This window comes from Gossypium arboreum, chromosome 7, assembly GCF_025698485.1.
Source record: "Gossypium arboreum isolate Shixiya-1 chromosome 7, ASM2569848v2, whole genome shotgun sequence".
In the NCBI taxonomy this organism is placed as follows: domain Eukaryota; kingdom Viridiplantae; phylum Streptophyta; class Magnoliopsida; order Malvales; family Malvaceae; genus Gossypium; species Gossypium arboreum.
In genome coordinates, this window is record NC_069076.1 from 100385192 (window position 1) to 100400275 (window position 15084).

Here is a 15084-nt window from a genome sequence, read left to right on the forward strand (position 1 = left end):
ATCAATTTAAGACAAGGTATCAATACCAACAACTATGGTACATTGACCGTCAAAAAATCTAATTTAAAAATTAATTTGGATCGATATCAAAAACTTTATATAAGTAAGAGGCAACCTCAAAACACATTTAAATCATCCAATCAAAGCGATTAAAACATCATCAATTCACTTCTAAACACATCTAGACTTCCTCATGCAAAATATAACATGCATTAGCATTATACTACTACCTTCTAACTCAAGTAAGCCTCACTTGCCTTTCAAGTCGCCTGTTTTAGCTTACAGTTGCCAACTTATAACCAATGTTGACTTCACATTTCTTCCTTCCCCAATCAAAAGTCGTTATACTTAAACTTAGTATTAAACTAACCTTTAATTCATCTTTCATTATTTACTTAAATGATATGGCACACTCTACAGTAGCACAGTATGTTAGAAATCAAATGAGGAATGATAATACTCATATATCAAATAGCCTCCATCACACCATATGAACATCATGCAATAATACACGTATATAAACATCAATTCCATAATCCCCATACCATTTGCACAATTTATATAAACACGATATTACAAGACAATATGTTACATGAATGTATGTTACATGAACGTATTAAGTTTGTCAAAGGAATGGATAAATTTATTGGTGATTATAAGACACTATAGTATAATGTGCCTAATCAAATATTTCATAAGACACATTTTAATATCAAGTCTTATAATCACTAATAAATTTATCCATTACTTTTTGACAAACTTAATACATGCATATATCATTTCAACTCAAATTCTACTCAAATAAGTGCAATACAAAAAATGTAAACTAATAGTTACCTTATTAGCAATACATTTAGAGGACCAAAATAAAAACATACTAACAATTGAGTAACTAGTTTACCTTACGGGTTTTAACCATTAAAACTCAATTAAAAAAATATTAGCACCGACAAGAAGTAGTAGTACAACAAGGGCTCGAATGAAGAACATTAAACTAGGTTTTAATTACTCTTAAGAGTTCCAAAATCTAAAAAGTAATACACAATTCCATTGACTAATATTATTTAGACTGAAGAAAAAAGAGGGTTTAAGAATTATCTTGAGATGAATCCGAAGAAGCTTTCTCAGATATGTTAGGGAATCTTGGAGGAAGTTTCGTTAATGGTTCATCATTTGAAACTACACCTTGGTAAGCTAATCCCAGGGCATACCCTAATGCCCTTGAAACTGGCACTGCTACAGCATTTCCAACTTGAATGTACCTATTATACATAGGTCACGCCAAACAGATTATCATAATATGACTCAATTTTGCAACACTAAATATTAAATTTTGGTTAAACTAGAATATGATATGAAAAATAGCCAAGATACAAGACTGATCTCTATCACTAATTGTAGAGTGTACTTAAACCGGAGGAAAGACAATGAATGTTGGTTTTCATGCTTGAAAGCACTGTTGTTGGAACCATCCAAACAAAAGATTGAACATATTTCTAGAAAAACCACTCGTAAGAAACCTAAAACCGATATATATATATTAAGAAAAAGCAGTTGAACCAATTCATATATATTTAAATTTTTAATTATTTATTTAATTCTCATTGAACCGACAATCAAACTGAAAGGTAAAAACCAATGACATGATCAATTTGATAACAATTTTAATTTTTAAAATAAAACCTAAAAGATGAAAGAAAAGTTTACAAAACCAAACTAATAATTCAACCATTTAAATCATTGACTCTTGATTCAATCAATTCAAATTAAAAAATTACTAAAAATTCATTATATTTTTTAAACATACTTGGTTAAATCTATTCTCAGTGTTTCATGGATCATCCAACCTAGCCCTTTTTTTTTGAACTAGAACTCCAACCGGTTCTCATTCAACAAATACAATTGATTGATCTGATTTAAACAACATTGCTTGAAACCAAATAATTGCAAAAGAATGTGATCAAAACAACATAATTGGAAAAAGGCATCGCTTATACAAGTACCTTTCCTTGACGGGGCCAAAAAGCTTGTAGTAATCAGGGAAGCCTTGCAACCTTGCGTTCTCGCGAATTGAGAGAACTCGGTCTTGTACAGGATGCAATATCGCCTATCAAAGACATACCAGATCATTGCAAGTCATGAATGCTATGGTACAAAAACGGATATAGTTACAAAAATTAAAATATGAAAATAAACTAAAACACTATAACGTATAATGTGTGGATAAATTATAACCTGATTATGAGGTTCTGCCCTAGTGACCACTGTGGGTACAGTTTCATCCCACCATAGACGAGCAAATGGTCTACAAAATCTCATAACAGTAAGGTTACGTGATCCAAAAGTTTCTTTCTTATTATCAGAGACGTGTGACAGACAAAATACTCACTTGCTTGATGAGCCGCCGACAAAAGACATGGCATAATCAGGGACCTGTAATTGTTTTCATAAAAATGTTATGAAGTGCACCTTAATGGAAGCAGATTAAGAAGAATATCAAAAAGAACAAAATGAAAAAGAGTACCAATGGTTTTCCGGATTCCAAATAAACCCTCTCAACGTTAGGATCCCACTCAACTTTATTGCCACTATTAACTATAACACCTGGAAAGTCTCTAAAATTTGCTCCCTAAAGTTGATAAAATGAGAAATAAGATGAAAGAAATTAGCAAGTGAAGAAGCATCTAGCAGAACACAAAGCCGATTGGGTTGAGATGGGGAGAAATGATGTACCTTCCTTTTGGGAACCCGGCAAACACGTTGGTAATCATCCGTGTTGAGTTGAAGTGGACGATGATCGTAGAGCAAATGTTTTGTTGGTTTTGCATTTAATGAAGAAAAACCAGGCATCTCTACAAGACAAAGAAATCGATCATAAAATATTCATGTCGGACACACTTGAAAAATGCCCATCCAAAACAATTTCATTAACATGGACTTCAGAGAATGTATATAAATAATTAGCAAATATGAAAAGTATACATACCCTCTCTTCTTAACCTGATGAATCGTTGAAACTCTGTTTTAGGATCTTTGTCATAGTCCATTTCATCTTTATCCTCATAATTTCCAACCTATAAGAATAGAGTTACATAAAGGTACATGTAACTGATAAATGAACTAGCCAAGCAGTGAAAAAAGGAGGGAAAATCTTCAAGTAATCTTAAAACATACTGATGGAAGGTCAGAAATGGCATCTTCTAGTAGAAGTTTCTTTTCCAACTCTATTTTTTTACCTTCTTCCCAGCCTACAGTGTTCATCTGCAATTTACTAAGTATTGTGAGAATATAGAAGCATTTAAAAATTAAAATCAAAGAAAGGTTTTGGTACCTCAAACTCAACAGGTATGACACCTCTTAGGACAAGATCATGTGTAGGAAGTGGATATTGTGGCAATTTCTGAGAACAGTGTTAAGAATTTATTAGTGAAAAACTTAATCAACACAAGATCAACATATTCCAAAAGGTTAATTATAACACAACGTCAAGTGATTCAAGAGTTACAATTTTTTGTATTCACAGGAAAAAAACTCACTTGATTAGGACGAGCACCCCAAAAGAAAGCACGCATACGAAATTGGGGAAGACCATAAGCACCAGCTGCCATCATTCCCATTCGGACTTGGTAATTTAAATGAATTAGCTTACTCAAAGCATACCGTCCAAGATATCCCTCTGCAAACTTTACAATGTCAACAACATTCTCCATCAAAACAAACTTTGGCTTCAAGTACTCCACCATCTCCATGAAAACCTGAAGTTGCTTGTTCTTTTCATCTTGCAAAGGGTTATCCTTGTTTCTAAACCTATTAAAGCCACTGATACCTTGGCATGGAGGCCCTCCACAAATCACATCAACATCACCCTTTAGGACATTGGAAAAAAATACAGAACATACTAAGAATTTGTGATTATAACAAAAACAAGGCAAATTTATGTTGTGAATTTAGGAAATACTCTAAGATTTTATAATTATCTTGTCCTTCCCTAGAGACGCTACCTTGTTGTGAGAAAAAGCAAGGGCTAATGTTATAGGTTATATATAATTCAGATTTGGGTTTATACATATGTATATACATTTTTTTTTAAATTTTTTTCTATATATTTGAAAAGTTAATGAAAGATCATATCTATAACCCGTACCCAAATATGTTAAACATGAGTAATTCAAACAAAATAAAGAAATAATACAGCATAAATTATGTACGAATATCATTTAAACAAAAACATTTTTTAAAAAGCAACATAAGAAAGTACAAGAGAAACTTACAGGTAAGGGCAGAATTTTTGCTTTGAAGCCACTTGTAACAAAATCCTTCAAGCATTCTTGACAATCACTGTTAAAAGGAAGAAACTGTTAGAGACAAGTTTGCATATTTAAGTACGAAATAATCAATCATAAATACAGTTGAAATACCCCAATCCATCCAAAGGTTCCCATGTATCTTCTTCTGGCCCATAATTCTTCCAACGAACCTACAAAAGGGGATAGAAGTCATGGTGGAGTTCCCCAAAGTAAAAAGAACAAAGCTAGCGCGCGAAACATAAAGCTAAAAAATCAGTGCTAGAATTGAAGTTGTAAAATTAGTTCCGAAGCTAGGATTTCAAAACAACGTTCTAAAGAGAATAAATGAAAGAAGAAAAAACAATTGGCCACATGAGATTAATAGAGCTATTACAAGCCAATAAACATCAAGCTTATAAAGCTCAAATACCTTTAAGTACAACCCACGTTCCCCTTTCTCTTTCGGATCACCGTAACATATAGCAAGAAATTTCTCTACTTCAAACACTTCACCATCACCATCTTCATTTTCATCTTCCTCGTCCTCTTCCTCTTCATCATTTACATTATCTTCATTTGCATTTGAATTGAATGACTGCCTCTCCAAATTCTCAGATTTTGACAATGAAAATGAAGCACACAGCCGTTCCCATTCTTTTAATAATGCTAAAAAATCTTCAGCAGATTCATTCCTGACCTGAGAAACCGAGTATTGCACCAAGGTTATTACATGATTTAAACAACAACAACAACAATAAATAACAAAATGAATTATAAATAAATTTTACCGTTGTTTCCGGATGATTCCATTGGAGACTTTCACAAGCATATTTATTGATATCCACAGCCCATTTCTAAACTCATTCAACAAAAACCCAATAAATAACTAAATTTATAAGAATTTACAAAATACAAAAAACTTAAAACGCATAATTATTTAAATCTTGTAAACTAACTCACAGTCACTAGCCTTAATCCGGCCATATTTGCCCCAAGGCACAAGCCGGTTGACATTGCTCCACAACCAGAATACAGGTCCAGCAATGAAGCATCCTCGGAACCACTGTTAGCTCCATTTACTATATCTGGGCTGTCATCAGAAATTGTAGATGAAGCTTCTTCGCTAGCATTTGTTTTCCCTTCTATGATTAAGAAAAGAAATTATTAGAAGTTGAAGCAAATTAGTAAATTTTAAATGTCCATTGACGTACACTCAAAAAAAGGGGTAGCAAATCAGAGGAATAACAGCTACCTGGCGGCAAGTTAGTGAAAGACGAATATTCCAGTTTGTATAACATGTCACAATAATAATCACAACTTGGAATCTCTTTATTCTTTGCCTCCAAATCAACCTAAAAAACCATAATATTTATACAGCATGGTGAAACAGTGAAAGACAATAAAATGAAGTGCAAGAAACGGAAAACGCACGTTCAAAGATACTTTTGCAATGTTAAGCTTTGCAACAAGACAATCCAAGGGATTGTCGTCTTCAATTTGTGAAAAGAATACACGCTTCTTGTCAATAAGGTGGCCTAACGTTTTCAGTACCTGCAAAAGGAATGATATTTAACGTCAAATTAAAAGGTTTAAAACTAATGCAAATAGTACAAAAGAATCATCTTACTGTGTCTTGAGCCCTGTAAAACCATTGAGCTGTAAAGTACAAATCTCCATCAACTGCTTCAAACATCTCAACAATTTTACATATATAGCAATCTTCTCCATCTTCAGCCTATATATATACAAAACAAAAATAATATAATTAGTTACCACTATGACTAAATCCATTGAGCATTTGCTCGAATTCCTCACTGCTTATCAGAGAGGATCCAGAATACTTAGTGCTAGAAATCCTAAATATGTACTGTAAATCAGTTATTGAATAACATCAAGCATATTGTATATTTTCATGTAGAGAAAAACATCCATTCTAACAAAGTCTAAACAATATCCAATTCAGGGGATGATAAATTTGAGAAGGTTTGTAAACAATCAAATGAATAAAAATATATAAAAATATAATGACAGAATGTTAAAGTACCAATCAAGCAAATGCAAAAGATCAATATGAAACAAATAAACAAGACTAATATGATCTTAAATATGGTAAAAGAAAATATAAGGACAAAATAATAGATGAGAAAGTAATACTGACTTTGACATGAGCATCATCATAAAGATTAAATATCATACAACCATCCACTTTTGCCTGGGTATAGTGCCGTCGAGCTTGAATGATCTCTTCAGAGTCACTGTACCAAATAAATTGGAAAATTAAGGTTGCACATCTTTAAAACTACAACAAAGGGTTTATTTGATCCTTAACAAAAATATAAAATGTTGGGAAAAAAGTTATTATTCACTTTTTTTTATTCGTTATTGTTCAACCAAAACAGTCAAATGCTTCTACGTTGATCTTATGTAATGTTGAACTCAGAATCCAAACCTTAGCCCCTTTAAACTCATTACATCATATGTATTTAGCATTCCTTTTTACTATGTAAATACACTTATTCCATAGCAAAAGCAATACTAATTAGAAGGCTGTTATCAAAATCCTTTTAGCCCCAAACTAAAATGCCGGATGATGGATTTAAAAAAAAAAATCATTTACATTTTTCAAAAACGATTTCTAAGATACTAACCGAGCTCTTAGTCATTTTAACAAAAAAATGCTAAATTGAAAAGGGGAAAAAAAACTTGAAAGCTTAAATAAATATAAAAATCGTTGAAAACGATAACAAACACCCACTAATTCAATTAAACAATAGATGCAATGTAAGTAATTAGTTTAAGTGAAATTGATTTATGGGAAAAAAAAAATATTTACTTACCCATTCGAACTCTTTGAAATAACCTTTTTTGCTCCCTAATGACAAAAGTAGTAAATATCAATAAAAAGGTAAAAGAAAAGGACTATTCAAAATTCTATTGCGTGGTTTACGAAAATTTATGACTTTAAGCGAACTTTCAAAAGATTAAACTTTTTTTCCCAGAAAATAAAAGGATATGATATGTACACCTTTCCTTGATAGCGTTTTGGCCATCGCCGTCTGGCTTCCTCGTCATCAACAGGTTCCCCTAAAAACTTTGTTTCCTCCTCGTCTTCATTAACAGCTACATCCTTTTTCGTCTTTTTCGAATTTTTTGGTGTCGTTTTGCTGCCGTTCTCAGTGCCGTCAACGACCATAGCTTCACCATTCCCGGTCTCCAAAGGCGTCATTTTAGCTACACTTGGTTTTGACTTCTTAGCGGTGTTGACCGCTCCAGAGGCAGAGCTTTCCTTCCGCTTACCACCACGAGAGACTTCACTGTTCTCTCCTTCACTGACAACGACGACTTCATCATTTTCCGGCTCCAACACTTTCTTTCGATTACGCTGGCTCGAGCGAGTCGGATTCTTGGTCGAATCAGTGCCCTTCATAGGATTAGAAGCTCTTCGCGTGCTCGGCATTATCGGTTTGAACGAGAGAAAAGAAACCCTTGACCAGAAACAAAGGTACTTTTATGGATTCTGACCAGTCGGCGATGATTGTTCAGAGAGCCGGATAAACAACGATGGCCGAACTGGCGCCGAATCCGAAGTGAGGAATTGAGCTGATTTGGACGGCGGGAAATGTAGGAAAGGGTTTTGGGAAGTAGGAGGGAAATAAAAAGGAATGGGGGAAAACGAAGGGTTTAATAATAAATGGAGTGGCTCCAAAATCAAAGGGGGAATGAAATTTTCAAAATAATTGATTAAGCGGGAAAACAAAAATATATATATCGGGATTTGTGCCCACCATAAAGGCCGAGGCCCAAAACCAATTTACAGAGCATTATTCCATTTTATATTTTTTTTTATTTTTGGTATTTTAAGGAGGAATAGAGATTTTCATACATGAATATACATACTAGTGTTTGGAATATTTGTGGAAAAAAATTAAAGATATTATAAAAATAATCCATGTAAATTTCGTAAAGTTGGAACAAAAATTATATTATTTAAAGTTTATTTTTTTCTAAAATTATGTTCAAACTATATTATAAAATATAATTTACCTGTAAAATATTAAAAGATTTGTAATATATTTATTTATAAAAAATTATGATCAAAAATATAGACATAACTTATTTACATGTCTATGTATATTATAAAAATAATAATATACTTATTTATAAATAAAAAATTGTCCCATAAATTTTTAATTTGACATCTTAAAAATATAGTTGAAATAAAGACTTGTAAAAATGTTAATTCCTCTAATTTATTATAGTAATTAGTTTTTTGGCCTCGTGCGTTACACTTGAATTTTCGCGTTTATTTATAAAATTAAGAAAAAATTATATAATATATTTAATTTAAATAATACTTTAAATAAATTATATTTTGTAAGTAATAGTATAATATTATAAAATGTTATTTGTGTGTAATATGGCTATTTTACCCCAATGACCCCAAAAAATAATTATTTATATAAATGATCCTTATTAAAAAACAATCACCTAAATGAGTTGAAATAAATAGTAAAATTAGGTTATGGGATTAGATGGTCAGTATCATTATTTTTCTGTTAAAAAATAATATTTGGGATTTTAGACACTAGACGGCTAACACCCATGTATTTTTTTTCAAACCGTATCATATTGGTATATATTTATATCAGTAATTAAAAAAAGTAAAATTTTTGGGGTGCTAGCACACTGACGACCGGCACCCCTTTATCTGATTAAAAAAATATTTTTTGGGCATGTCAAGTGCAAGTAGAGGTATGCATGGGCCGGGCTACCCGGCCCGGCCCGAAGGTTTGCCCAAAAAAATAGGAGGGTTCAGGTAAAAACATAGGCCCGAAATATGGGTTTGGGCAAAAAAATGAGGCCCGTTTAGAAAATGGGCAAGGCCTTGGGTAAAACTTTCTTGGCCCAGGCCTGACCCGAATTATATACTAAATATATATATATTTTTTATTTTTAATCATATTTACATTTTATTTTCAACTTTAATATAACCATTTTTTTATTATATTTTCAATTTGTGTATTGTTTTAAAGATTGTTTTAGTCTCAATTGTTATTTGTTTCTTGTTTTAATATTTGTTTTAGTTTTAATATTTGTTTTTATGTTTTTAAATGTATTTGATTTATTATATTTAAATTTTGTTATTTAATGAAATAAGCTAGAAAATTTTAATATGGGCCTAGCTAGACTGGGCTTGGATAAATTTTTAGGCCCATATTTCGAGTCGGGTCTGGCCGGGTGGAGCCCGAGCCTAGAAAATGGGCCTAAAAATTTTTCTGAACCCGGCCCTGCCCATGCACACCTTTAGGTGCAAGCCAACAAAGGCCTACGCTGACCCAACAGAAGGGGATGGGAATATCGCAATATTAAGCCCAAAATATATTTTTTTAATCAGATAAATAGGTGTCGGCCATTAGTGTGTCAGCACTCCAAAATTATTTTTTAAATACCAATATAAAAATATACTAATATGATACAGTTTGAAAAAAATACATAAGTGTCGTCCATCTAATATTCAAAACCCTAAAAATTATTTTTTAATAAGAAAAATAGTGGTACCGGCCATCTAGTCCCCATAATCTAATTTTATTGTTTTATTTCTAATAATTTAGATGACTGTTTTTGAACCAATGTCATTTACGTAAATAATTATTTTTTGAGTCATTTAGGTAAAATAGCCAAAGTTTAAAAACACATATTATAAAATCATAATTTCACTTTTCAGTCCTCACTGCTTCGATGATTGCAAAATCGATATAAATAAATTAACTATATTATAGATGTAAATAATAATGATGGATTTTAATTATAAAATAAATACTTTATGTGTACCTTTCTTGTAATAATACCTTCTCGTAAATCATAGTTTTCGTGTATGTTATTTTTTCGTGCTTTTCTTGTCCGACTGGAGAATAATTTATAGTGTATTGAAATATCAAACTGGAATAGCGAACTCTTCCACTAGAAAAATAATTTCAAGGTAGAATAATCGAATCCTACAGAAGTATAAGAAATATATAAATATATTATATTATCAATTTATGAATTGCGTAGAATAATTTTGACAAACTTAAAAAGTCCCTGCATATTAATATGAACTGGGATGAATATCATTATTAAAAACATTTAAATCTTAATTAATTATTTTGAATTAATTTATAATTGTATTTATATGTGAATTTAGTAATACGATGAAAAAAATATGTTCTCGCCTATTTAAAAGTTTTTCTAAACTCGTTATTTTATATATATTATAGATAAATATTTTTAAAAATATAACTTATGTAACCGTATAATTATAACCTGTACAACCAAACATGACATATGAGATTACGATGTAATTACACTATGCTCAAACAAGTCTAGAGAATTACAATTTTAGTAATTGCAAGAGTGTGTAATTCCTATCATACTAATTACACTTTCATCCGATTACTTTGTGTTGTCCAAATAAACAAAAAAGAAAATTTACTTTTTACTTTTAAGATGATCACTTTTATTTATAATATAATATATTTTACGTAATATATATTTTGAGTATACAATTTTTTATTGAAAATTAGTTTAAATATATAATATTATACTTGCTTAAAATAAATTATTTTAATTAATTGTGATGATTTTTCATTATTTTTAGCTTAGTATAGAAGATTTAAGATAATATAATTAAAATTTTATGAGTTTCAGAGGCAATAATTAAATACGTATTATTTGAGTTTATTTTAATTTGAAAATATAAAATAAAATTTATATTTTAGAATGAGATTCATTTAAATATTATAGCAATAAATCGATTGACACTAACAAAGATAAAAAAATATTTAATTGAATATTAATGTTTTGAAATTTAAAATTTAACTTTAAAATAAAAATTAAAACTTTCAGCAATGGGGTAAACAAGTTTAATTTAACAATTAATGCATTATTTTAGTTTCTAACGCTTTTTCAATCTAATTCTTTATATTTTTTTATCTCATTCAATACTTAAAAACAAAATTGGATGACTAAAATATAAGTGACTTAAAAGTTAGGTGACTAAAATAAAAGTATAAACATGATACGGTGTGTGCAGTCAACCGTTGTTAGAAAATTTAATTATTGGATAACTAAAATGAAAGCGCTCTAAAAATTAAATAATTAATAGAATAATTTACCCTAAACTAAACCAAATCTAGAACCGCTTACAACTTGAAACAAACTGAAACAACATCAACTAGAAAAAAAATTGAACTGAAATGACTCGAACAAATAACTTAAAATGACACCAACTTAAAATGATCAAAATTTAAAATAATTCCAACTTTAAATGATTGGAGCTAAAAATTTTAACCTTCAAACTTAAATAATTCAAACCAACATAATTTACACTAAAAATAGATCAAGGTCATCTTCACATGCACCAAAATAAGCCCAACCCACTTAATTGATAGCTGTACCCATACCCACATGTCTCTTTGAATCAAGGAATGCAGCAAATTCCAATGATGTCATTATGAAAGCAAATGACAGCTCAATTAGAACAACCCAGTATATAAAAAATGCAGAATTAGTATCCATTAGCTGTGTTTAAATGTTTAATATTTAGCTCAAAACTCCTGATTATATATAAGCAATCATTGCAGTTTGCTGCCACTTTTTGACTAACTTTCTAACTTTACTCGTAAGTCATAAGCAAATATCTTATACAATTAAACCCTTTCAGTTGGGGGTTTTAGGTATTACAATAATGCCTACCATGCCAAAGTGGGAGGAATTAGCAAAGAAGAGACGAGCCTTCCTCAATTAGTTTGGTCTCCAGTTAAAAGTGAAACTTGGAATGGGGTTGAGTAATAAGAAGTTTGATGTTATTTAAATAAGTTTTTAAGTTTGATTTTTGAGTCTTTGGATGAGAAAATTGGTGTCTAAACTGACTAATTTTAGAGATCAAACTCAACTCGACTCTAAATTTAATCAAAGTCCAATGTAATTACTAAATACCAACTAGATTCCATATAAAATTAAATTAAATTCAAAAGGTTGTTTAAACATTGAAAGAGCCTTGAAAATCTACTATTGTTTCAATAATGATGAATTCACTTATCACCAGCAACTTAATGTTTGTTATATGTTAATATCTCACATAAATTACAGCCACTTTTCCACGAGCTCGTTCAAACTATTTCTTTTATGGAGAAACTATTATTGGCATCCACTTTTAGGGATTAGACACAACTCAATTTTAAATTTAGTCAAAACTCAATGTAACTACAAGATACCAAACAAAATTTCAAACAAACAAACAAACAAAAAAAACACCGAAGGTTGTTTAAACATCAAGAGAGCCTTGAAAATCCACTATTGTTTCAATGATGATGAATCCACCACTTACAAGTAACTTGATGTTTGTTATATATTAGTATCTTATATATTCTATAGTCATTTTTCCATCGGCTCATTCAACTTTTTTTTTATAGAAAGATTATTGTTGGTATCCACTTTTAAGGATTAAACACAACTCGACTCAAAGTCTAATAAAAATCTAATGTGATTATTAGATACCATACTAATTTCAAATAAAAAAAATTTACGAAACATTGTTTAAACATTAAAAATGTCTTAAAAATCCACTATTGTTTTAAATGATGATAGACCCACCCATCATGATCTTTGTTATACTTAATATCTTACATACCCTATAGTCACCATAACATCATTACATGGGCTCCAAAGAAAGACCCCATTCATGCTCTCAAAAGACAAAAAGAAAAAAAAAAAAAAAACTCTCTCACTTCTCCATCAGCTCCTTCAGCCTATTTTTTGGATTTAATGAACACCCATGTTTTATGTTGGTAAGAAAGACATCGAGATTTCGATCTCAAATTTATCGAAATGTCATCTCTTTACATTTCGGTTAATATATTTTGCCTTGTTTATTCTAAAAGAGTAACCAAATTTCAATTCTAGTGTCAACCATGCAAACAACAACAATATTTGCATTTAAAAACCATATGGTATTATCAATTGAATAATAAAAAAACCATATAATATTATTTTATTTGGCTTTAATATTGTTGCATATTTCAAAATAGGAAAACACGGCTCACTCTGCTTTAAAATTTCATGTCTGAAAAGGATTATTTTCTTCATCATATTATACACGGCTCAATTTTACTGTTGATATCAATCTCAAATTCGATTCTTAAACGATTTATGTTTTGTTAAAAAGTATATAAAAAAAATGCTAACTAAAACGATAAAATACATTACGCTCTAAAATAAAACAATCATAAACTTTAAACTTCCAACATGAAAACCTAAAATATACAAAAATTTATAGCATGAAATGGAAATAAACAGGGCCTTAAAGCTCAAATTATATAATCAAGCACATAGACGGTACATAGGTTTTTTTTTTTTAAAACTTATAAAACTAGCGTAGATTGATTAAAAATATAAAATATATATTACACACCATGTATTTTATATTACACTAACCATTGTCACCTGACAAAGCAAACCTCAAAAACTCCTTGTTTTTAACCATGGTGGTTAGGGTTCGGGTTCCTTGATGGCCAACGGTTACCATTCCCATTTTCAGTCGAACCACCACCACCACCACCGGTTCCACTTCCAGCACCATATCCACCACCATGAGCACCACCACTCCCATAACCATAACCAGAACCAGAACCTGAACCAGTACCAGACCCAAACCCGAACCCGTAACCCCTCCCGAACCCATTAGGTGACCTCCCTGAACCAGAACCATAACCCCATCCACTACCAGGGCTTGAGCCCCATCCCCAACTGTAGTCCCAGTTAGGACCATGGGCTGAACCAGTAGCACCATTGGAACCACCGTTTGGTGCATTAGAGCCTTCCATGGATAGTGTTTTCCTAGTACCAAAAGCACCCACAATATTAAATGCAAACAATAAGAAGAAAAGGAAGAAGAAGGTGAAATGAAGGGACTTAAGTTGCAATTTTTTCTCCATTTTAGTGGAATGATATATATGAAGTGAATTGTTGATTGGGGGGGTGTAAGTGGGGGGGTGGTATTTATAATGGGGGGTTGGATTTTGACATTTAAAGGCCACTTGTTGTGATGGTATTTTACTTTTTATATGGGTGCACATGTAAGTAATGGATCGAATTTTTTTGCCCACAAAGATAGAAGCACTACCACGCCTGAATCCCACCACCGCCCTTTTTAACTTAAACTGAAAAGGTCAATTTCTTCTATTAGTCCCCTAAGTTATGAATTTAGTATTTATACTTTAATTTGATTAATTTTATTTTTTGGTACAATGATGATTCGAACCCAGGCTATTTGTGGGAAGTTGAACACCTGACCAATAGGCCATCACAACTAGGGTTTTTGAATTTGTCAAATTTAACATCTGTAATTTTTTAATTTTGAAATTTTAGTCATGAAAAAACGATAGCGGTTAAATTTACTTGGTTAAAGGCTGCTATTAGTTTTGTATTATATGTGTAAAATTGTAAATTTAATCCATGTTCTCTAGTTGAATCATTCTTAGTTATTATATATTTTAAAATTTTAAAATTTTAGTGTTAATGTAAAAGACAATTGTTAAATCTATTAATTGAGCTTTTTTTGTATTTATGTGAGTAATATGTGAAAGTAACAAGCTTATATATAATTACATATGTGATAAAATCCCTGCCACATCAAAATTTGAAAATAGTATAATTTAATAGCTATCATTTGGCCATGACTAAAATATTAAAATTCTAAAAGTACATGTACCGAAATGACCAAAATAAAGTATATAGACTAAATCTATAACTTGTGCAT

The 15084-nt window shown here is 30.8% G+C and overlaps 2 protein-coding genes across 3 annotated transcripts; both read right to left on the reverse strand.

The window, feature by feature from the left end:
- Window positions 1–884: 884 nt before the first annotated feature.
- LOC108453647 (DNA (cytosine-5)-methyltransferase CMT3) lies at window positions 885–7997 on the reverse strand. Of its 2 annotated transcripts, none has more exons than XM_017751891.2 (21): window positions 7312–7997; window positions 7124–7158; window positions 6445–6541; window positions 5914–6021; window positions 5718–5837; window positions 5539–5638; window positions 5247–5425; window positions 5075–5140; window positions 4717–4983; window positions 4419–4477; window positions 4272–4338; window positions 3537–3866; window positions 3332–3400; window positions 3175–3261; window positions 2987–3074; window positions 2734–2852; window positions 2525–2629; window positions 2390–2433; window positions 2236–2305; window positions 2004–2107; window positions 885–1262 (listed from the first exon to the last, which is right to left on the reverse strand). In XM_017751891.2, the coding sequence occupies exons 1-21, from the start codon at window positions 7741–7743 to the stop codon at window positions 1088–1090; spliced, it is 2721 nt and encodes a 906-aa protein (XP_017607380.1). In that variant the 5' UTR covers window positions 7744–7997; the 3' UTR covers window positions 885–1087. The 2 variants fall into 2 exon arrangements, with proteins under 2 accessions (XP_017607380.1, XP_017607372.1); XM_017751883.2 differs by having other exon boundaries at window positions 5247–5428.
- Window positions 7998–13541: 5544 nt separating this feature from the next.
- Window positions 13542–14326, reverse strand: LOC108453662 (glycine-rich cell wall structural protein 2-like). The gene has a single exon (XM_017751913.2). The coding sequence runs from the start codon at window positions 14258–14260 to the stop codon at window positions 13802–13804; it is 459 nt and encodes a 152-aa protein (XP_017607402.2). The 5' UTR covers window positions 14261–14326; the 3' UTR covers window positions 13542–13801.
- Window positions 14327–15084: the final 758 nt, after the last annotated feature.

Excerpts from the sequence above, each read along its gene's own strand:
- LOC108453647 (XM_017751883.2), bottom strand. The coding sequence starts at position 7,743 with ATGCCGAGCACGCGAAGAGCTTCTAATCCTATGAAGGGCACTGATTCG. Across the intron at positions 6,022-6,444 it reads ATGATGATGCTCATGTCAAA|GCTGAAGATGGAGAAGATTG; the intron begins GTCAGTATTACT and ends GTATATATATAG. Across the intron at positions 4,984-5,074 it reads GGAATCATCCGGAAACAACG|GTCAGGAATGAATCTGCTGA; the intron begins GTAAAATTTATT and ends TCGGTTTCTCAG.
- LOC108453662 (XM_017751913.2), bottom strand. The coding sequence starts at position 14,260 with ATGGAGAAAAAATTGCAACTTAAGTCCCTTCATTTCACCTTCTTCTTC.